The 22799-nt window shown below is 58.8% G+C and overlaps 5 protein-coding genes across 5 annotated transcripts; 3 read left to right on the forward strand and 2 right to left on the reverse strand.

Annotated features, from left to right (window-relative positions):
- Nucleotides 1-776: 776 nt before the first annotated feature.
- On the forward strand, nt 777-4667 carry PLICBS_000419 (DNA-directed RNA polymerase; the record flags this gene model as incomplete). Its single annotated transcript, XM_018318590.2, has 2 exons — nt 777-4562; nt 4617-4667. The coding sequence occupies 2 exons, from the start codon at nt 777-779 to the stop codon at nt 4665-4667; spliced, it is 3837 nt and encodes a 1278-aa protein (XP_018184115.2).
- A 526-nt stretch (nt 4668-5193) lies between these two features.
- PLICBS_000420 (G4 quadruplex nucleic acid binding protein) lies at nt 5194-6402 on the reverse strand (the record flags this gene model as incomplete). The annotated part of the gene is made up of 1 exon (XM_018318589.2): nt 5194-6402. One exon carries the CDS (start codon nt 6400-6402, stop codon nt 5194-5196), a length of 1209 nt encoding a protein of 402 aa, XP_018184114.2.
- Nucleotides 6403-7292: 890 nt separating this feature from the next.
- Nucleotides 7293-10080, forward strand: PLICBS_000421 (uncharacterized protein; the record flags this gene model as incomplete). The annotated part of the gene is made up of 4 exons (XM_018318588.2): nt 7293-7752; nt 7803-8119; nt 8170-9157; nt 9215-10080. 4 exons carry the CDS (start codon nt 7293-7295, stop codon nt 10078-10080), a joined length of 2631 nt encoding a protein of 876 aa, XP_018184113.2.
- A 769-nt stretch (nt 10081-10849) lies between these two features.
- Nucleotides 10850-16785, reverse strand: PLICBS_000422 (uncharacterized protein; the record flags this gene model as incomplete). Its single annotated transcript, XM_018318587.2, has 4 exons — nt 10850-12180; nt 12236-13196; nt 13249-16560; nt 16780-16785. 4 exons carry the CDS (start codon nt 16783-16785, stop codon nt 10850-10852), a joined length of 5610 nt encoding a protein of 1869 aa, XP_018184112.2.
- A 2038-nt stretch (nt 16786-18823) lies between these two features.
- On the forward strand, nt 18824-22299 carry PLICBS_000423 (uncharacterized protein; the record flags this gene model as incomplete). The annotated part of the gene is made up of 4 exons (XM_018318585.2): nt 18824-19150; nt 19220-19312; nt 19426-19846; nt 20762-22299. The coding sequence occupies 4 exons, from the start codon at nt 18824-18826 to the stop codon at nt 22297-22299; spliced, it is 2379 nt and encodes a 792-aa protein (XP_018184110.2).
- Between the last annotated feature and the right edge of the window lie 500 nt (nt 22300-22799).

Here is a 22799-nt window from a genome sequence, read left to right on the forward strand (position 1 = left end):
GTCGGGATAATTCCTCAAAGACGTCACATCAAAATCTAGACGGGCCGGACTTTTGGCTTGAGACGGCAGAGCTCCAGCGTAGTTTTAGGTGGGTCCAACCGGCTGTCCTGACCACGTGACCCCCCTGGAACGGGTGGCCAATCTGGGGAGAGAGGCAAAGCTCTTACCGATTGAGGCGAAAAATTCGGAGCTTGTCTCCTGTCACTCCATCAACAAGCCGTGCACCGTCCGGTGTCTTCACATTCTGCCGAACTTCGCTGTAATTTTGTTTTGCGGCGCACTTGGCATTCTTTCTCGTGGCAAATGTTTTAATTCCGCCGTTGTACAGTCCCTAGCGCCCGTTGGGACTTCCACTCCTTCCAACCGGCGCATTACCGATTGCGCCGGCTGCCACGATGCTTCCGCGACAGGCCCGCTGCAGCCTCCTGGCGCACCGGGCTGCCGCAATCAGGAGCGCCATCTCATCGCCGAGATGTGCTGCCCTTCGATCACATACTCCTTCGCTGGAGCGACGATATGTCGTCACGCGACAGTGCCGCCCGTGGCGGCGACGCGGATCCGACGCAGGCTACGGCCATCTGCTTCACGAAAGGAGTTTAGCCACGGCAGTCGACGACTTCAAATTCGAATCACTACCATATAATCACCTTACCAGCTCGACGCTTCCCCCCTTTCAGCCTCCGCCGCTACCGGCTCACAGTCTACGACCATTCGATCCGTCATCTCCCCTCACAGTCCCTGAGCCAGGGCCGCCCCGACCCGCGACAAAGACCAACATGTACGGGATCCCCGGTGATACCGAAGATATGCTGGCAGTCTTCGACGCGTGTATCCGAGTCGGCAAGCTAGACCGTGCCGCATTGGTACTAAAGCGATTCAATGCCATGGGTGTGCTTTCGGGCGAAGAGAGAATTCTCCTCAACAACCAGTATCTGCGAGCATCGTTGCAGCAAATGCGCTCAAGCCCCGACAGGAAGCAGGCCGAACAACTCCACAAGTGGTACGAACTCCAAATCCGAAGCAAGAGACTACCGCATACGGCCGAGACGATCGCATGCATGCTCAAGGCATCGCTGCTCTCCGAGCGTGGCTCAAGGCTGGATCGGCTGGTAAAGCGCTACATGGGTATGGCTCCAGACGAGGCAGGCCTGCGGGTTCTGAGCATGGCCGACATTCTCAGCGACCAAGACCTTGCCGTTATCACTGAGATCTGCCCCACATACAATTTCGCCATGGAAGCCGAGGAGTTTGATGACGCATTCGACTTCGAAGATGAGGTCGAACTCGCCATGGCCGACTCGGCTGCCAAAGAGGAGGAGGCGGTGGCCAAAGCTGTCCCGGACCTCGTGCCGACGCCTCAGCGTGGCGAAGGGCTGGCTACTCTGAAGAAAGGCCTGAGACTGCTCATGGACCTCGAAGAAGTCGATATTTCCAAGCTGTCGTTGGCCGACCGCCAAGAGATTCAGCTGCAGATTGAACGCGACTCGATCGGCTCTGCCATCGCAAAGTGGCGGATGGACAACAAGAACCTCCAGAGTATGAACATCAACACTGCACTGGGGCCATCCTCCGCGCCGGGCTCGCTCTCGCAAGTCATGGCAACCTGGCTGGATTCCATGGAGGCTCGCCTCAAAGAAGAGCTGGTGCTCATCGACATGTCGGAGAACAAGACCGCCAAGTCCGACCAAGATCTCGAGCGATGCCTATATGGGCCCTTGTTGCAGCAGGCGGACCCTGCAAGGCTCGCCGCCGTCACCATTCTTTCTGTTCTGAACCTTGGGGCGATGAACGGTGCCGATAAAGGCATCGTCGTCAGCAAGCTCATCTCAAATCTCTCGAAGCTTGTGCAGGAAGACATTGAGTTGCAACAAAAAGAGCTAGCGAAAAAGTCCAGACGGCGGCGAAACGTTCGATTCAACGGTCAGCCCTCGGCAGACACCACGGAGCTCGACCAATCTGACAACAAGGCGACGACCCTGATCACCGACTCGTCCAAGGCGGAGCAATCTCTGGAGGAGACGACCCGAAAGCCGTGGTCTATGCTCATAAGAGCACAAGTCGGCTCATTCCTTCTTAAGACCTTGATTGAGACAGCCAAGATCAAGGCCACAGCCGAAGACTCAGCGACCAAGGAACTCGTCAGCCAAGATCTACCCGCCTTCCACCACTTCTTGCAGCCTCGCAAGGGAAAGAAGGTCGGTGTTCTGTTCCTGAACTCTCGGCTAGTCGACCAGCTGAAGCGAGAGCCCGTCGGCGACTTCATTGCCAAGCACCTGCCCATGATCGTGGAGCCGAAGCCCTGGAAGCGCTTCAACGAAGGTGGATTCCTCGACAGCAAAACAGCGCTCGTCAGAGTCAAGCCCGGCGATGTTGAACAGCGACTGTACACCAATGCCGCCATCAAGTGCGGCGACATGGACAAGGTATTGAAGGGTCTGGATATCCTGGGCAAGACTCCGTGGAAAGTCAACAAGAACGTTCTGGGCGTCATGATGGAGGCTTGGAACTCTGGCGAAGAAATCGCCAACATGCCTCCCCTGAATCCGAACCTCGAGCACCCACCCGAACCCGAATCTGACGGCGATCCGCTTGTTCGACGAAACTGGGTTCGCGCCGTCAAGGCCATTGAAAACGAGAGGTCCGGATTGCACTCCCAACGGTGCTTCATGAATCTCCAGCTCGAAATCGCACGGGCGTTCAGGAACCAAACCATCTACTTCCCTCACAACGTCGACTATCGTGGACGCGCGTACCCCATCCCGACATACCTCAACCATATGGGCGCAGATCACACACGTGCAATCCTCAAGTTCGCCAAGGGCAAAGAGCTAGGTGAGAGGGGCCTCCGCTGGCTCAAGATCCACCTCGCCAACCTGTATGGACTCGACAAGTCCAGTTTCGACGAGCGAGAGGCATTTGCCAACGACAATGTTGCTAATATTGTCGACTCGGCCACAAACCCCCTCCAGGGCGGCCGTTGGTGGCTCAAGGCCGAAGATCCCTGGCAATGCCTCGCTGCCTGCTTCGAGCTGAAGGCTGCGCTTGATCTTCCGGATCCGACCAAGTATGTTTCAGAGTTGCCTGTTCATCAGGACGGTACCTGCAACGGTCTTCAGCACTATGCAGCTCTGGGTGGTGACACTTGGGGCGCGAAGCAGGTCAACCTGGAGCCTGGTGATCGACCTGCCGACGTCTATTCAGCTGTGGCTGATCTTGTCAAGCAAGCCATCAACAAGGATGCCGCCGCAAAGAATCGGTTTGGCGAGATCTTGCAGGGGAAGATCACTCGCAAGGTCGTCAAGCAGACCGTCATGACGAACGTGTACGGCGTCACTTTTGCTGGAGCGAAGAAGCAGGTCTGCAAGCAGATCGACGCCCTCTACCCGAACCTCGGCAAGGAGTGTGGCATCCCGAATCTTCTGCTGTCCACCTACATCGCGAGACACATCTTCAATGCGCTCGCGACCATGTTCCGCGGCGCCCATGACATACAATATTGGCTGGGTGAGATTGGTGGACGGGTTTGCCGGGCCCTGACTCCCTCACAATTGCAGCAAATTGCCGATTCGTACGCAGATGGTAGCGCGGACAACACGACTCGGGCAAAGAGGGGCAGGAAGAGCTCGACAGCGGCCAAGTCGGGTTTTGAGGAGCTAGCACAACAGTTCCGCTCGACCGTCGTCTGGACGACACCCTTGCGTATGCCCGTCGCGCAGCCCTACCGCAAGAGCAACACTCGGGAGATCCGCACCTGCCTACAGGCAGTTGTCTATCCGGTGAACGACCAGACCGACCCGGTTAACCGCAGGAAGCAACTACAGGGCTTTCCTCCCAACTTCATTCACTCCCTCGACGCCAGCCACATGTTGCTGTCGGCTTTGCAGTGCCATGAGCTGGGCCTCAGCTTCGCGGCTGTTCACGACTCATTCTGGACGCACGCCGCGGACATTGACACCATGAACGGCGTCATCCGAGATGCTTTCATCAAAATTCACGAGGAGGATGTCGTTGGCCGCCTTGCAGCTGAATTCGAGGCGCGCCACAAGGGCTCGCTGTATCTCGCGCACATTGACCCATCAACCCCGGTGGCGAAGAAGATCAAGGAACTTCGCAAGAACAGCAAGCTTTCTCCTAAGGAAGAGCTGCTCCTGGAACACAAGCGCAACTCGCTCCGCCTGTCAGGCAATCCTTGGGATCTCGAAGCCGCAAAGAAGATCATCACTCCCGCGTCAGTATACGAAGAGATGTCTGCCGCCGAGGTCGACGTCGGTATTCAGGAGGACACCAAGGACATTGGCCTTGGAGACATCCCGGAAGGCGAGGATGAAATGTCGATGGCAAAGGAGATTCGCGATGAGATGATGGAGGAGGATGACGGCGAGGGTGACGCTGAAGGGTCCAGCGCCACCGATGCCATGGAGATGTCGGAGCGGCTCATGGACGACATGAAGTCGACGTACTTCGAAACGCAGATGACGGGCCAGAAGCGCAGCAGAGCCAAGGCCCGTCGCACCCCTGTGCCGGTCTGGTTACCCTTGACCATTCCGGCAATCCCCGAGAAGGTAAGTCTAGTCCTGTGTCGTTGCTCACAGGCGAGGAGACTAACAGCATATCAGGGCGACTTTGATGTAACGCGTCTGCGCGAGAGCAAGTACTTTTTCTCTTGAGCGACCTCGACGACAACACATCTTGTACAACACACACCATTTAGGGGAGCCAGTGGACTGGAGCGCAGTAGTTTTTCTCATTTCGAGCACAGCGATTTGGCATTTCCGGCGGCGTTTTTATGTAAGCTGGCAGACGGCGCCTATGTGTATCATTCAAGCGGCGCATTACTGGGGCTTGGAAAAGGACGGCTTTATGAGCTGGGACGAGGCCACTGATCTAGATGTACTCATGTGGAGGTAAGGTACGCTTGTGGCTGTAAAACATGCCTGCAAAGAGCAGTGTAAAATAAAAACACAATGACTCCAGCTCTCGTACTCCGTTGCTGTCTAGATGTGTGGAGTTTGCCCACGAGGGGGCTCCGTGGTGAGAGGTTGCGCTATGGCTTAGCACGCTACCCTGCAACAGGCGAGCAAACATCCCGTCATTGTGCCAATTCACTCACGGCGTGCGTAGGCCATCTTTCTTCATGACTATAGACAGTCTCTTGGCACAGCTCTATTTCTTCTCTATAGGCAGTCTATGGTATTACCTGACCGTAGCACCCTTGAGGGTCTGGACGGTGCACACGCCACCGCTCTCGGTGACGAGCTTACCAACGTCCGTCTTGCCCAGCTGCTGGACGGCGCTCGCGTCGAAAGCAACCTCAAGGCTGTCGTTGGTGGTGAAGCCCGGCTGGAAAGTCTCCCAAATCTTCTTCTTGGGGTTCAGCTGGCCCTCGGGCTCACCCTTCCAGCCCTCGAAGAAGACTCGGTCACCAGCCTTGGAGCCCTCGGGCGGGCTGACGAGCTCGACAGGGCCCTTGTGGTCGTCGACCTCGCCCTCCTTGATCTTGGGAGAGGCGGCGAGGACCATGGCGCTGGACTTGATGCCACGCATCTTGACGGGCTTCAGGTTGCAGACGACCACGACCTTGCGGCCCTGCATCTCCGCCAAGGGAATGAGGCCGTTGAGACCTGAGCAGACGGTGCGGCAGACCTGGCCCTCGTACTCGACAGTGTCCTCGGACGCAGGGTCACCCATGGCGATGGTCGAGACATAGAGGGAGTCGGCGTCGGGGTGGTTGACGGCCTTGAGGATGTGGCCGACACGGAGATCGATCAGCGCAGGGCTGAGGGGAGCGGCCGCGGGAGCAGCCTTCTGCGGCTTGGGAGCCTTCTCCTTCTTCTCCTTCTTGGGCTTGTCGGCACCGACGGCGGCGGCGGCAGCACCCTTGGCCTCGGCGGCCTTCTCCTTGACCTTTTCCTTGGTGCGGTCCACCAGGCTGGCCTCCTTGTTACCACCCTCCTTGTTACCACCAGCGGCGGCAGCAGCAGCAGCGGCCTTCTCCTTCTTCAATCGCTCCTTCTCGGCCTTGGCATCGACAGGCGGCTTGACGTAGCGGACGTCATCCTGGTCGACCTTGACCTTTTGCTCATCCTTGAGGCTGAGGCCGAACTGGGGCGAGTTCTGGACAAAGTCGAGGTGGCGGACAATGTGCGGGCGGCCCTGCTCGCCGGTGCGCTCATCGGGGGTCCAAGCAGAGACGACGGGGGAGAGGGTCTCGTAGATGGCGACATCGGCCTTGCTGGGCTTGCTGCCGAGCAGGGTGGTGCGGCTGGCGAGGTGGCTGTTGAGGGTGTCGAGGATGGAGGACTTGTCGTCGCCGGCGGTCTTGAGGCGCTCCGAGGTGGTGAGCCACTGCTGGATCTCGGCCTCCTCGGTGGGGGAGTAGGTCTGGGAGGTGAAGGCGGCCATTCTGGGCAATCGGGCGAGGTAGCGAACGGCGGGACGGAAGGAAGAGCGGAGGAGAGACAGGTTGATGGCTCGCGGGGGTCGTGAGAAAAGGCCGTCGTCGTAGCCGGCTCTTCTCTCAAGTTGGTAGTGTGTGGTGGCAATGCGTGACTCGACGGCTGTTCCCGCCAGCTGGTGGACAATTTTTCTGCTGTCCCGGCATGGATGGCGGGGTCCGCGAGGGGCAATTGGGTTGTTGCAGGGGGTCCAATGGCGGCCTGACAACTGAGGCACTAGCGGCGGTGCTGCGCCGGGACGGTGAAACGGGCCAGTGTGGCTGGCCGCTGTGGCTTGACCGTTGCTTTTCAATTTACGCGCCGGCTCGTGACCGCGCTGCCGTTTCGCGTTCCTAGTGCGTCATGACTTGTGCGGAAGGCGCGTCGGCCTGCGCCCTTGCACTCTTACCCGATCGTGAATTTGTCTCTCGTCGCGCCCATCTTTTGCCACTCGATTGCATCGCAATGGCGTGTGCCTGGCCTTGAACCTGTCAATCACCTGGCGCCGGATTCCAGCTGGCGACTGGGCTCGCAGCTGTTTTTTGGGATCTCTTTGGAATCTCTCCGCAATTGCTTTTTGGATCAGACACTTGGCTTGAACGCATCATCGACCGCGACCAGCTGTCGCACGGCCGCCACCTGTTCAGCACCCAATATTTTTGCTACTAGCAGCCGTTCAACGTGCAAAGGCTTGCGCTCTTGCATATTCACCATCTCAAAGTTGGTAACATCGCAGTTCAACCATCACCAACCTCACACATCCGCAGCAATCGTTAGGGTGGCGACACTTGTGCGCGTGCAATCATGGATTCGCCAGCTACGTCAGACGTTGATTCAATACTGTCGAAGTCTAACGTGATGACAAGCGCGCCGAGCTCGCCTCCCGGCGAGGCGTCCCCGAAACTCGAGGACATCGAATTGGTCGACGACAGTCTCCTCCAAGAAGAGGAGCAAGCCCGTGAGGACAACCTAAAGGCCGAGGCGGAGAGGCGCAAGGCGGCGTTGGCGCAAAAGAGGAAGAGGAAGAAGAAAGCTGAGACCAAGGCAGAAAGGGAAGCGAAGGCTCGCGAGCTCGATGAGCTCCTGATGAAGAGCGCCGCGTTCAGCGACATTCTCACCAAGAAGACCCAAGTCCTGGGTCGGGTAGGCAGTGGCATGGATGGGAAGACGCTTGGCGACCACAACCTCACCATGGCGAGCCAGCCGAAGTGCATGGTCGGAGGTACGATGAGAGACTATCAGCTAGAGGGTCTTACTTGGATGTTTGAGATTTGTTCTCAGGGCATGAGCGGCATTCTGGCCGACGAGATGGGCCTCGGTAAGTCCATTTGACTCGAAGAGTAGACTATTCAGTGCTGACCGGCTCAGGCAAAACCGTTCAGACCATTGCTCTCATCGCGCTGCTCCGCGAGCAGGAGGGCTACCTCGGCCCGCACCTGATTGTCGCTCCGCTGAGCACTCTCTCCAACTGGATGGATGAGTTTCACAAGTGGACTCCATCTATCCCTGTGGTAATGTACCATGGAAATCAACAAGCGCGCGAGGATATTTTCAAGACGCGAATGATGAGAAACTTGAATCGCGGACGTCCGACGACCAAATTCCCCGTCGTCTGCACGTCATACGAGATGGTCTTACGCGACCAGCACAACCTGTCCCGTATCAATTGGGAATTCATCATCATTGTAGGTTAAGTACCCGAGCTTCGAGATCTTTTTCGCTGACACAAGCCAAGGATGAGGGGCATCGCATGAAGAATGCCGACGCAAAGCTGTTCCAGCAACTGCGGCAATTCTCCTCGGCAACACGCCTTCTCATCACCGGAACACCGCTTCAGAACAACCTGAAAGAACTCTGGTCGCTACTCCACTTTCTTCTTCCGAACATCTTCACCGATTGGGAGGCTTTTGAAAGTTGGTTCGACTTTTCAGATCTGGAGGATGAGAAGGGAACTGAAGAGTTCATTGGTGATCGCATGAAACAGGATCTGGTAAAGAAGATCCATCTCATCCTCCAACCACTCTTGCTGCGACGCATCAAGCAGGATGTGGCTGCGTATTTGCCGAAGAAGCGAGAATACGTCCTATTCGCTCCCATGACCAGAGAGCAAACCGACCTGTACAACGCATTCACCGACAAGGAGATTGATACTCGCGCGTACCTCGAGAACAAGGTCGTTGAAAAGATCATGAGCGAGACGCCGACTGGTCGTTCAACCAGGGCTGCATCTCCCTCGAGGGAGTCCGCTCCAGCCTCGGGCTCCAAAGGCGCCAAGGGCAAGAAATTGTCTCTGCCTGTTCGTCAAAGCCCACGGTCGAAGAAGACAGAAGATCGCACCGTTTCACCTGCACCGAACGCGTTCACCCTCATGATGGGCAAGAGGGGACCTGGACGATCTAAGAAGTCGGCAGCTAGCTTACCCACTCCGGTGCAAACACCAGTCAAGAAAGTCGGAAAAGGGAAGCGCAAGAGCCCCCCGACATCTGCCGTTTCCGAATCCAAGAGTGCCAAGTCGAGCAGGGGCTCGACTCCCGCCACTACGCGGGGACGGACTCGCAAATCAAGGACCTACAAGGACGCGGTGTCTGACGAGGAAGACGCCTTGTCTGATGACGCTTTCGAGGCGAAGCTGGCAGAAGAGCTGGCTAGTGATGAGGAAGAGGAGACTGTAGACACGAGATCTCCAGAGGAGATCGAGCTTGCCGAGACCCTCGAGCTCGCGAGTACGTGTCTTCGACTATCCCCTGACCCCGACCGTGTCGATTCTAACCAGTGTCCAGAAAAACAAATTGCTCAGAAGAAGCTGGGCAACCCCTTAGCCCAACTGCGGCTGGTTTGCAATAGCCCACACAACTTCTACAGTCCTTGGGCGACGAGCACCACAATTCCGGTTGATGAGTCCATCGTGACTGCATCCGGCAAGATGCTGCTCCTTGACAGACTGCTGCCCAAGCTTTTCGACGAGGGCCACAAGGTCCTCATCTTTTCGCAGTTCACAACACAGCTCGACATTCTCGAGGACTATAGCCGGGAGTTGCGCGGCTGGAATGTCTGCCGCATTGACGGATCTGTGTCTCAGGACAGCCGGCGCCAGCAGATTCACGACTTCAACAACGACCCCAGGCACAGACTTTTCTTGCTCTCTACCAGAGCTGGTGGACAGGGCATCAACCTCGCATCCGCCGACACCGTCATCCTTTTCGACTCCGACTTCAACCCACAGCAGGATCTCCAAGCTCAGGACCGCTGCCACCGCATCGGGCAGACACGCCCAGTCATCGTCTACCGACTCGCGACCAAGGACACCGTCGAAGAGTCTCTCCTCATGTCCGCCGACGCCAAGCGCCGCCTTGAGAAGCTCGTCATTCGCAAGGGCGGCTTCCGCACGATGGGCCAGAAAATGGACAACAAGGAGGACCAGAGTCTCGATGCTGAGACTTTGCGCGCGCTCCTTCTCCGTGACGGCCTCGTGTACCAGACGTCCGGCGGAGACGGCGTCCTCAGTGACGAGGATCTGGATGCCCTTTGCGACCGCTCCGACGAGGCGTTTGAGAAGGCGGCAAGCGGCATGGGCGATGCGGATAAGTACCGCGTCGTGGAGACGGGGGCGGATTCCATCAAGATGGCTCGTAGGGACGAGAAGTAGTGGGCGGGAGGAGGCTGAATAGTGTCGCACGGTGCCGCTTGGACTTTGCTGGGGGGGGGGGGGGGAAACACATGTGTACGATGAGGGGATTTGCTTGCTGCTTGTACAATCCGCCCCAGGGCATTCCCGAGCGAGCATCGCATGCATGCATGTACTTTTGCTATCACAGGCGCTGGATTACAGTGTAGCATAGCACTGAATTCGATCAAGGCGGAAAGGAGCTACTTCGTGCGACGAGTTCAATTTGAACAGAGGAGTGCTATTCGTAGAGCCAACTTTTGCCAGTTGTAGAGCCCTCCTACTTGACGTGTTTTTTTTTCTCGGCCGAGCCCCAACCCCCATGCTGCCCTCGTGAATTTTACTGCCTACTGGCGTAGGTATGGGACGGCAGCGGCGCTCTGCCTGTTGCTCTCGTTGCTCTCGTTGCTCTCGTTGCTCTCGTTGCTCTCGTTGCTCTCGTTGCTCTCGTTGCTCTCGTTGCTCTCGTTGCTCTCGTTGCTCTCGTTGCTCTCGTTGCTCTCGTTGCTCTCGTTGCTCTTGCTCATATGGGCTCTACAACTAGCAAAAGTTGGCTCTACAAATAGCACTACTCTTTGAACAGGGCCTTTTCCTCTATGCTAGTTCTGTCGTGACGCGTCAAATATTACTTGCTATCCTCTAAACGCCATGCACCAAAGATATACCGCCGTGACTCCAAGTCGCTGAAATGCTTCTTCCCTCTGCCCGCCCTTCTGGGCAGCTCTCATTGCATCACCGGATGCCGTGTTGCCTAATTCAGCTCCGTCACGTACCCAATCTGCCTCCCGTTGCCCATGTGCTGCCCCCCGTTCGGCCCATCAGCCAGGCGCTTCGCAAGCTTCTCCTGACTCTCGACGAGCTTACGCTGCGCGTCGAGACGGCCCTTGATGCGGCTCTCTGCGCCCTTATCAATGCGCTCCACCTCCTGGCGCTCGCTGATGCGAATGGAGCTCAAAGCGCGGGCGTTATCGACGCGCTCCGTGTTGAGCCTCGTTTCCCACTCGAGGGCCTTGCGCTGGCGCGCCTCCTCGGCGTCGAGCTCCGTCGAGGCGAGCGCGCGGGTGCGGCTGACGGACGCGTCGGCGACGGCGCGCTGCTCCACCAGGCGGCGCTGGTGAGCGGCCGCCGCGAGGGACTCCTCGACCTGGGCGCGGGAGCGCAGCGCGGCGACGTCCTCACCGTGGAGCTTGCGGCGGCGGGCATCTTCCATCTCGGCCTTTTGCGCGAGGATCTGCTGCTCGACGCTGGCGATCTCGCGCTTCCGCGCCATGGCGAGGGAGAACTCCTCTGTTTCTTCCGCGATGCGGGTGGCTCGTGCCTTTCGTGCGCGCTCCTGGACCGCCATGTCCTCTGGCAGCCCGACTGCCCCTTCAGGCTGCGCGCCCTCGTTGGCGTAGAAGACGTCGTTTGCTCGACTGGCACGGAGGACTGACAAGAGCTGTTCGCTGATATCCGACTGTGCCAGGACTTTGGTGATATACATGGTGGGTGAATAAGTGTAAGTGCCGTCGACAAAGTGGTTAAACGGCTTGTTGATATTTTTCCACATGCCGCTCTTGAGGAGTGCACGTGTGGTTACTACTGCATCTGCGGCGTCGAAACAGAGATACAGGAGGGACTTGCCGTTCGTCTTGATGGACAAGTCGGAGTTGGAGTCGATGAGGAAGGTCATTACCTTTTGCATGGCTCGCTCGCGATCCGCAGTCATCTCTGCAGCGTCCGAGCCATGCAGGCATATCTCACCGAGTGCGCTTCGACCGCCGTGCAGCTGGCTCGGATAGTCGGGGTCGTGGCCGGACTGGACGAGGACCTTGACGGCTGGGAGGTTCAAGTCTCGGGCCGCATTGTGCAGTGATCCGTCGTCCCTGGCGGGTTCAGCTGCAAGTAAGCTCGACATCATTTGGACGGCAATGTCGCCACCGATATGCGTCGCCATGGATAGCGATGTCCTGCCCAAGTAGTCGATGGCATCGACGTCGGCGCCCTCAAGTAGCAAAGATTTGACCAGGTCTGGCCGCTTTGTTTGCACGGCTAGCATCAGTGGGGTTGTTTGCGACAAGCTTGACTCTACGTTGACCTTGGCTACACACGCCGTCAGCAGATGTTTGCGATGCCATGGAAAACAAACAAGACTTACCGCCTCTCTCCAGCAGAAGCTCAATGACGCCCGTGCTAACGCGCTTCTGCGGCTGTGCGATGGCCCAAGTCAGGAGCGTGACGTCTTCCTCGTCGACGCCTTCATGAATCCGGCACTTTGTGGCCTGGTCATAGTAGAATCCTGCATCCAGAAGTGTGGACAGAATCTTGGTCGATCTCGGGTACTGGTTGATTGCCCTCGCAAGAACTGGCTCTGTGCCCTGCTGTCCTATTAAGACGTCAATTCGGGCGTCACCTTCTTGATACTCCGCAAACATCTTGAATAGGTCCAAAACACCGTCCTGTGATAGGGCAGTATCGAAGATGCACTGGAAGGCAAGCGACAAAGTCACGGCGCTAGGATGGAGCTCCAGGAGACGCGATGTCCACGGAACGTCCGCCTTTGACGCGGCTTGCTGCAGGGGCTCGCCGTTGTTGTAGTTGACATCGGGGTCGTGAGAGATGAGGAGATCGAAGAACCTGTCCGCCAAGTCGCGCGTCTCTGCTGTAGAATGCTGCATGACGAGGACTAATGCTGAGCTTATAGCGTCCCCGCTTGCCCCCTTTTCCAGGAGCATCCGAGCAGTCTCGAGCCCAGCATTCGTGAACCACTTGTCGAACGTTTCCGCTGTAAAAGACTGGTTGAAGGCACGCGCAATGTCCTGTTGCGGGATCTTCTTCTCCAGAAGAAGTGCGAGAGACGCAGATGCCGCGTTCTGAGCAGCGTCGACGAGACTCTTGCATCCATTCGCTGAAGGTGAAGCGCCATGCCGGAGAAGTAGTCGGACCAGTCGCTCCTCGGGGTCGTCCTCATTGACAGCATCATTAAGGGCGATGTGCAAGTCCTCGGTGACTTGCAGGCCAGCCTTGGAGAGATCACCGATGATTCGGAATCGGTTGTCGCGTGTCAGACCCCATGAGGCCTTGAGGGCGCGTACCAGTGTCGGCTGGGAGGCCTTCTTCTGCTCAATGTGTCAGTACCAGATTAATGTAAGAGGTTATCATCGCTTGTACCTGGTTACCACCCTCATTCCACAGGCCGAGGAGGAGTTCCAGGCTAGATATAAAAGCGCTTCGAGTGGCAGCAACTATCGCCTCGCCGCTGTTATAGTTGGGGTCAGCTCCAGCCAGCAGCAGGGCTTTCAAAATCTGCTGCCCCTCTTCGCCGTATCGCGCCGCCGACTCGAGTTGCTGGTCGACAAGCTCGCCTCGAACGCCTCTCTTGAGAAGCTGCTCGAATATCACCGCTCGCTTGTTCAAATCCCTGACCTCTGTGGCCGCTTGGAATCCTGCTTCCAGAGTCTGTTTGCTGGTATTGGGATCAGACTTGAGGAGCACTGCAAGAACCTCTGGAGACCCTCCCCGACACGCCTCAACAATTGCCTGACCACCGTTGTTCGCGATGCTTGCGCCGTGGGCCATTAACAGGTCGCCGAGAGGAGAGTCGCCGTCACGAGCCGCGACCAGCAAAGCTCTCGAGGCGGCCTCAGGAGACACCCCAGCTTTCAGCAGGCTCTGGCACATGCGTTGCCGCGCAGAGCGGTTCTTGGCCTCCATTGCTTTGCCCAGTGTCGCACTGCGACTGCTGACCGAACATTGGCTTTGCTTGAGCAAAATGTCTAGAATCTCGGGGACTTCCTTCGCCACTGACATGGACAGAGCTTCCCCATCCGAAGTATCAGCAGCAGCGGCCAAGACCTTGAGAAGCCCAACATCTTCCGGATACGTAGCGATTGCGTGAGTCAAGGCCCGGTTTCCCTCGAGTGGATGCGCTCCCGCCTCGACGAGCTTCTTGGCTAACGCCAGGCGTTCCATAGGCTCCGAGATGCGTAGCGCGTGCGGGAGCGCGGTGCCTAGGGCTGCCGGTGTTGGAGGGTGGCTGGATGCGAACAACATATCCACGACTTGGGTATTAGCGGCAATCACGGCGTGGCAAAGCGCAGCAGCCTTGTATGCGTTTGGATCAGCGCCAGAAGCCAGCAGCTGCTTCAGAGCCGACAGCGAGGCGGCGTCAGTCCTGGTCTTGGACAAAGATTGCACCTCGTGCACTAGCACCCAGCTGAGGTCCTCTTTGTGGCTCAATTTGCCCGTGATGATCTTGAGCTTCCACCCCTTTCCCTCGGTAGATGGCAGTGGCACCAGGTCGTTCAAGGCGCTCGTGATTGACGAGACTGATGGTCGACCAAAGCTAAAGACCAATTCCAGGACCTTGGGGTCGGGGTTCGTCACGGCCTGCTTGATGATGGCACCATCAACGAGGTTGATATCGGCACCTCCCTGCTGGAGGAGAAGACGCAAGAGTGACATGTCGACAGGCTTCTCCGAGAGTGCTTCGAGCAACGCAGATGAAATCTCTTTCGTTCCGATGGCTGCGCCTGCGCTGAGGAGCATCGTCGTCATCTCATACCGAGCCCGATGATCAGACACCTGCATCACGTCCTGGAGGCGGGCTGCCGCCGTCTGAGGGGATGCTTTCTGCAACAGCGTGCCGAGGAGCTCGATGTCTCGCTGTTTAATCAGAGACGTCAGGCCAGTGCCCTGGCTGAAATTGACGTCGGCCTCGTATTTCAGGAGTAGCTTAATGAGTGAATTGTCTCGCTGGGTAACGTCCTCGTTGATAGCGTCGTGCAGGGCCGCGTGCAAGCAAGGCCCAGATAACGACCTTTTCAGAAATAGCTCGACCATTTGGTAACGATCCACGTTAGATAGCCTCTTAGTAAGGGGGAAAACGATCGCGAGCGTCTCAGGAGAGGGCTGTCCGGCTAGGATCCTCTGCGTCATATGAGTGTCCTCGCGAATCACAGCCGTACGCAGAGCTTCGCCGGATTTGTGATCCACGGATGCCAGTTCGTGTCTATTGGCAGAGTATGACGCTGGAGAGGCCGGAGAGTCATGAGGCGAGCTCGACGAGCTACCGGGGAAGCTTGGCGACAGCAGAAGATCTATAGCGTTCATGTCGCCCGCCTCGGCAGCATCAATTAGCATCTCGTCAAGCGCAACACCGTTGGCGCCCTTGCGAAGGAGCAAGGTGAGTATGGTGTACCTCTCGTCGAAAGGCGCCTGCTTTGCGATGAGAGGCACGCAGCTGGAGGCAAGTGTAGAACTCAAGGCAGTACCATCGTGCAGTAGCGACCTGACAAGGTCCATTTCCCCGCGCGCAATGGCCGTTTTGAGCGTCGTCGCATCGTTGTACTCGACTGAAGCACCATGCGAGGCAAGCAATGTCGCCATGTCCAAGAATTGCGATTCGCAGGACCTCTCAAGGGCTTGCGCCAAAACAACGCCATCTGCACCGGCACAGAGGAGGAGTTCGGCCACCTCGACCTTCATGGTGGGGTTCAGCGACGGATGGTCGTATAGGATCTGGAAAGCCTCGTCCAGGCCGGGCCGCTGTGGTGGGCAGTTTCCCATGACGATTGCCAGGGCCATGTCTCGTCGGCCCAAGCTGATCGCGGCCTTGAGAGCCTCGGCGTGGTTGTGGTTACCGTCAGCGGTTGACCGGCTGAGATGAAGCACCGTATCCAAGCAGCCCGCCCTCGCGGCATCGCACATGGCAGCCGAGGCCAGGGAGGCCGGTGGGCGGCCCTCAGCGCGCAAGATGAGGCTGACCATGTGCGACTGCCCGTGGACGGCGCAAGCTTGGCGGAAAGCGTCCTGTCCGTCCGGGGTCTGGGCCGCGCTCGCACCGTAACGCAGCAATAGCTCGACGATGGGCGCATTGCCGCTGCGGATGGCGGCGGGCAGGCATGCGTCGATGGCGAAGGAGTCCACGTTAGGGAGAAGCAGCTGAACCATGTCAAACTGGTTCCCATCGACGGCCAGCCTTAGCAGCCGACTGCGATCCCCAAAACCCTCCACACTGCGGCGCCGGGTCAGGATGCCGCCTTTTTGCTTTTGCGCGCCAGCGAGGTCGACGCCAGCGGCAGCCAGCTTGGCGATGAGGGCCTCTGCCACGCCGGGCGAGCCCGCGTTGGAAATGCATGCGCTGAGGACCTCGAGGACCTCGCGGGGGTCCCAGTTCTTGCCTTTCTTGAGGTTGTTGGAAGAAAAGGCCTGTCTGATGCTGCTCCTTGGGCGATACTGGGCGACATCGGCGGCGCGGCGCTGCATGAGCTCCTCGGCGATCTGGTCATCGGCAGGCGTGCGGAACGAGGGCGGATGCGGAGGGCGGGAGAGCGGCGCGGGCGCTGGAGGGAGGCGGATGCCCCATTCTTGGGACAGCTGGATGATGCGCCTTTGGCGGTCGTTGGGCGTCAGGGCGGGCATGATGGTGATGCGGCGAAGGCCAGCAAAGGCGGCAGCATCGGATGAGGCGAGGCGCACGCGCTGGCGGACGAGGTTGGATCAGGTCATGGAAGCCGCAGACCGCTGGCGCACGGCGCAATGGAGAATGAGAATTTGAGCGAGCGAGGAGACGGGGCGCCTTGGTGTTTTCTCTCCCCGTCAGGCACGTGCGCGGGTGGTGAAGGGATGAGATGGAGGTTGGCCCTTCTCTTGTAGCTAGGGCAGTCTTTACGAGGCGTCTCGTGCTGTACGAGTACGTACTGCCATTGGATTCGTGCTGCTGTCGTCACACCCTCGACGGCATCCATGCGAGGTGTGGTTCGCTGCGACCCACCCGAAGCTCGGGAGGGCTGCGCTAAGCCACAGCGGGCGGGCGGGCACCCTCCAGGGCTCTCTCTCCATGCGGGCATGGAAGCTGCAGGTGCCCGCCATGCCAATTGCCCTGCCCAGCAGTGGCTCCAGCGGTACGTGGGGCTCCCACTGTCGCTGTCGTGTGAGTTCGGGTCCGTCCACGGGTGCCCTGGACTGCGCCCGGCTTGCGGCGTCTGGCTTCGGGCACTCAGACTGTCAGCCCAATGTCTGTCGCGTGAAGGCTGGAATGAAGCTTTCCATCAGTGCGAACAGAGCCGGCTACCGCCCTCCCTCGCACAGAGGAGCCCTCCCGTACGTCAAAATCGCAACACCTATCATCTTCAACTGATCTGATGCCAGAAATAGCCACGGCAAATGCTGGTACGGCCCCGCCCACCACCTTGAAGACGCCCCCCGGCTCGTGCGGCGCTGAACCACTGGGGCAGCAGCCAAGGGGACCGTCATCGCATCGCATCTCACCCCAGAGGCGTCGCGGCCTCTGCTGCACTGCCACGGCCCATCACGGCCGCTTGAGGAAGTGGTGTCGCGAAGGGTTGCGCGGCCTGGGCACCCCCCCGTCCGCAACCAAGACGGGGGTTACGCCATCAACCCGCGCCATTGAGAAGTAATGAAATTTTTATTACCGGACTCGGCTGCTCGTCAACGGCACCGCTTAGTACATGAGTGGCCCTTGCGCGATGACGGACAACGACGCTTCCCTGCTTGCAATCTTCCCCCCTCATCGCGACGCGTGTCCGGTCAAACGGCCCAGCAAGTCTGCACGGGAAACTCTGGAGGAGGACCGAGCGGCAGGCCACTCAGGCGCTGGTCGGTGAGTCTCCGAGCGGGTGCTTGGCGACTGACGCGACAACCCGAAGTCCACTGGTCCTGGCCGCGATGCATGTCGCTGGCGGAGGGCCAGCCGACATCCCGTCCCAAGTCGGCCGAGTGCCGTTGGCTACCCGGGAACCTCCAATCCCCCTGCAACTCCAAGTGCCGGAGCAAATTCAATTGAATCACCAAGTAGCTCTTCCCTTGGGAAAATTGAGCTCTTCTTTTGACTCAATTCTTCGCTGCGGGCAAGATTCCACTGCCAAACAGTCACTGCCGTTCTCACCTATCTGGCTGGTGAGGCTCCTTTTCATGCTACACCAGGCTCCCTGGTGAGCACCTACAACTGCCGTATCTTCACGGCCTCAAATGCTCTTGAGCGTCCCGATCTGGCGCCATGTTGCCCCAAGTACCTCATGAAAAGGAGTCCCAACGCTTTTTTCAGGGTCCTAACACGAAGGATTCTTTAGAAAGACAGCCGCTCTGTCGGCCTGGTCGTGGCGCGCATCGACGTCGAACCGCCCAACCACGTGGGCCGCCGCATGGGCCTTGTTTGATTGGATTGCCACGAACACATCATCATGGGATCCGCGCATCGTTCATTCCGCTTTACTCGTGCTCTCGACTGCTGCAGCAGCCCTGGGCCAAAGCGAAGCCTCAATTTCGTTTTACTGTCATGGAAGCCATAGGCATCAAGGCGGCAGTCCATTGTGATGCCTGCAGAATTGCAGACGCTGAGGTCATTGCTGGCCGATCTGCCAGCATAGCCTTCATGAATACCGTCACCCAGTCTCACCCCTGTGACAGCATTTTCTCCCATCGGATGTACCAACCGCATCCTTGGGTCTCCAAATCTTGCCATCCAGGACCCCTGTTAAACACCCTCCACGGGGGCGCGCTGCACGGATCTCATAGCCCGCCACGTCTCATGAGCCCCTTTGCAGCAACCCAAACCTTTCCGTCTGCTCTGCTCATCATGCTTTCAAATTGATACTCACAGTTGTGTCCGGCTGTGAGGTGCCAACGTAGACGGCTTCGTATCCTCATCAATAACACGGCATAGACGATCCGCAGTGCCGCAGACCAGACACGACCTGCGCCACACATCCCGAAGCCGCCCGCCATGGGCACTCGCACGATGCGACTCATCGCGCGCAAGCCCGTGCACCTCTCCGTCACGGCCCTGGCTATCCTTCTTCTCATATACGTAGGCGCCAAAGTCAACTTTTTTGTGCACATATTCCTGGGCCATTCAGGCGTCGCCCTCACTCAAGGCGAGATTGCTCACGCTCACAACGCCACGACGCCGGACCCTCGCGCACGCGTCGTGCCGCCCATCATACATCAGATTTACCACAACTGGAAAGATCCCGGAAATGAGACGATTCCAGCCATATGGGACGCAGCGCGACAGACGTGCATTGACTTGCACCCAGGATGGGCGTACAAGGTTGGTGCTGCTTGATCGCCGTCTCTTCAGACGACTCTTGCCATGTCACAAACACTGATGGTTATGTAGCTTTGGACGGAGAAAATGTCACGGGATTTCATTGAGAAGGAGTACTCTTGGTTCTTAGAGACATATGACAACTTCAAATTTCCGGTCCAAAAGGTGGATGCGCTGAGATACCTGCTCATGCGGCACTACGGCGGCATCTACATAGACCTCGACGATGCAAGTCTCCCTCCACTCCTTTCAAGGCACGTCTAACACGGGCTTCACAGGGCTGCCTCACCAGCCTGGACCCGCTGCTCTACTACCCCGTCTGGGTCACCGACGGCGGCCACGGCGCCCTCAGCAACAACATCCTCGGCGCGGCGCCCAACCACCCCTTCTGGAAGCTCACCACCGAGTCCATGATGCGCTACGCATGGAACTACCCCTTCCCCTACATCACCATCAGCTACGCGACGGGGCAGTGGTTCCTGACGGACATGTGGCAGCGGTACCACGCGGGGCTGGCTGGCGGCGAGCCGGAGCTCACGCGCGTCATGATGGACATGCGGCCCGGGGCGGCGCCGTGGGTGTTTTTCATGCACACGCAGGGCGGATCGTGGGATAACTGGGATAATCATGTGTTTCAGTGGGTGGGCAGCCACTTGATTGTCACGATACTTGCCGGTGCTGCTGTGGTTGGGACGCTTGGTATGCTCACGATGCTGGTGGTGAGATTGGCTATGGTGTATTGGAGGAGACGAAAGGGTTACCGGCGGGTGTGAGCCGCATCGAAGAAGGCGAGGACAACTTATCATCTTGTTATAGAACAGCCCCGGCAGACTTGGCCCGGTTGCAAGCGTCTTGGTTCATTTACATTACCACCTCGCATCAGCTTCACGGGCGGCTTTGAAGCTGCTGATAAATGCACCCGCCACGCAGTACGCAAAATGAAGCCCTAATTTGTACCGACAGCCGCGAAAACGCACCCAAAAACATACACTCGAATCTTTCAGGAAGAGCCCCGATCCGGCAATATGTTGACGTGCAAATGCGCCTGAGCGGTCCATCCACCCTAATACGTCTGCCAAGCGGGCTTAGCAAGCTGGCAGTCCGTCATCGCGTAAGCTCGGCCGCTGCCGCCAAGGGCAGGGAGCGGCACGTTAAACCACCTTGGGCCGCTGTACGCGGTTTTCGCCTCAACATCGCAAACACCGCCGGAGCCTCAGCAGCTCAGCCCCCCGCCGTAGTCTCTGCTGACGGCGACGATCGCCGGCACATCGACCTACCGGCGGCGCTTCCGCTGCGGGCGCCGCCGGGCATTGCCATGGCTTTCATCATTGCCCTGCCTAATGCAAGTAGGGCTGAGGAATGACGTTGACCTAGTCCGGGAGATGGAGTCTGATCTTGTGGATAAGTCGATGAGGATTGTTTGTGTATAAATCGGCTGGGCGCCCTGACTGCATGTGGCGGTCGTGTAAGTGGACGAAGCAAACCCACGCCCGCCTTTGGACTGCCGAGGGCCTACGCACATCACGATGACTTCCTTCTCATTACTTGCACTCGTGGTGCACACTCTCGCGACATCCTCCCTCGCGCAATGTAAGCCCGCACCTCGTCCCACAGTCGCCATCGACGCCGGCGCCATCGCAGGCACAACCACCGCCGTCTCCATCCCCCCATCAGCATCATCATCAGCATCATCCTCCGCCACGATCAACAAGTTCCTCGGCATCCCATACGGCGCGCCACCCGTGCGCTTCGCCCCTCCCAAGCCCGCGCCCGCCTGGCACGGCACGTACGACGCCTCGCACTTCAAGCCCACGTGCGTGCAAAAGTTCAACGACCCGCCCGCCGCGCGCAACCTCAGCATCGCCCTCTTCAACACCCCGCCGCCGCCGGGGCAAGAGGCCGAGGACTGCCTCTCGCTCAACGTGTGGGCGCCGCGCGACGCGCCCGCGGGGAGCAAGGCCGTGCTGCTGTGGTTCTTTGGCGGCGGGTTCAGCTTCGGTTCCGGGTCGCTGCCGCTGCATGACGGGGCGTTGCTCGCTGCCGAGCAGGACGTCGTCGTTGTTACGTTCAACTACCGCACCAACGTGTTTGGCTTCCCTGGCGATGCGAGCTTGCCGCCTGGGGAGCGTAATCTTGGGTTCCTGGACCAGCGGCTTGCGCTTGAATGGGTGCGACGCAACATACTCGCGTTTGGCGGCGACCCGCGCAGGGTGACCATCTTTGGGGAGAGCGCGGGCGCGGGCAGCGTCGACGCCCTGCTCGGCGCGCCGCCGAAGGGTGGCCTGCCGTTCGCCGGCGCCATCATGCAGTCCGGCCAGGCGAGCATCCTTGTACCCAACAACGACACTGCCGTGTCGTGGGCCAAGCTCGTCGCAAAGGCCGGATGCCCGCCCCGTGACGCCCTCGCGTGCCTGCGCAAGATACCCGCGCAGAAGCTCAAGGATATCGCCGAGAAGGAGATGCTGACCTTCTCACCGCAACCCGACGGCGTGACATGGGCGTTTAAGGAGCGTCTGGACAGGCTCAACTCAGCCAAGGGCAACTCATCATTCGCTCGCGTGCCCATCCTCATCGGTAGCAACGCCGACGAGGGCCGACACTTCATGATCGGCCAAAACAACACATCCAAGGTCCTCGGCGCGGTGCCCAAGGAGATCGCAGACAAGATCGTGTCCGCCTACCCTCTGGGCTCGCCGGGGATCCGCACGCCCAACGACCAGGTGACGGCCATCTACGGCGACCTGTCGTTCCACTGCCCAGCCAAGGTCGTGGCCGAGGACAGCGCCGCGGCGGGCATCCCGACGTGGCGGTACTTGTTCAACGCCAGCTTCCCCAACGCGCGCTTCTTCCCTGGCAGCGCGTACCACGCGTCCGAGATCCAACTCGTCTTCGGCACGTACCCGCGCGGGGGGGCGACGCCCGCGCAGGAGCAGCTCAGCCGGGCGATGCGCACGGCGTGGGCCAACTTTGCCAAGGACCCGAGTAAGGGGCCTGGGGGGAGCGGCGGCGCGCCGGATGTACTCGTCTTGGGGAACGGGGACAAGGCGGAGGTGAAGACGGTGAAGGCGGAGGTGCTGGACAAGAGGTGCGCGCTGTACAAGCCGCTGATAGATCAGTTGACGGGCGTCAAGCCGGGGATGCGGGCAGTATAGACTTGCAGAGAGTATTAAATGGAATGTATTTTATATAGAATCATACAGCGTGGCCGCTTAGAGTCAACTAAGCAACCAAGTAGGATGTTGAGCTCGTGTCAGTTCTTCTAGACTTTACACAAAGATCTCCGACAAATCTGGCTGCATCGGTATTCTCTTACATGATAATTACAACCACGAACTCCCCTACACTGGACAGTCAAGTATGGCAAGCCCGGTGGAGCGTACGGCCCTGTCGACGACGCCCTTGGCCCGCCCCTTTAGCTCGAGCTGCCCCCTCTCCACCCGGGAATAAAACATCCGCGTGTGGCAGACCAGCTCGCCCGCCATGTTTTATAAGCCATCACCAAGACCGGCATTCGAGCCGTCCCAAGTCGCCATCGGTTGACCCCTCCAACCGGCATTATTAATGCTCACGAACCTGCCCCTCACCCACTCGCGCATCCCGTCGTCAATCCCACCAGTCAGCCGCCGGCGTCCATTGCTCGACCTTGCTGCAG

Source organism: Purpureocillium lilacinum (assembly GCF_023168085.1).
Source record: "Purpureocillium lilacinum CBS 284.36 DNA, scaffold_1, whole genome shotgun sequence".
Lineage (NCBI taxonomy): Eukaryota > Fungi > Ascomycota > Sordariomycetes > Hypocreales > Ophiocordycipitaceae > Purpureocillium > Purpureocillium lilacinum.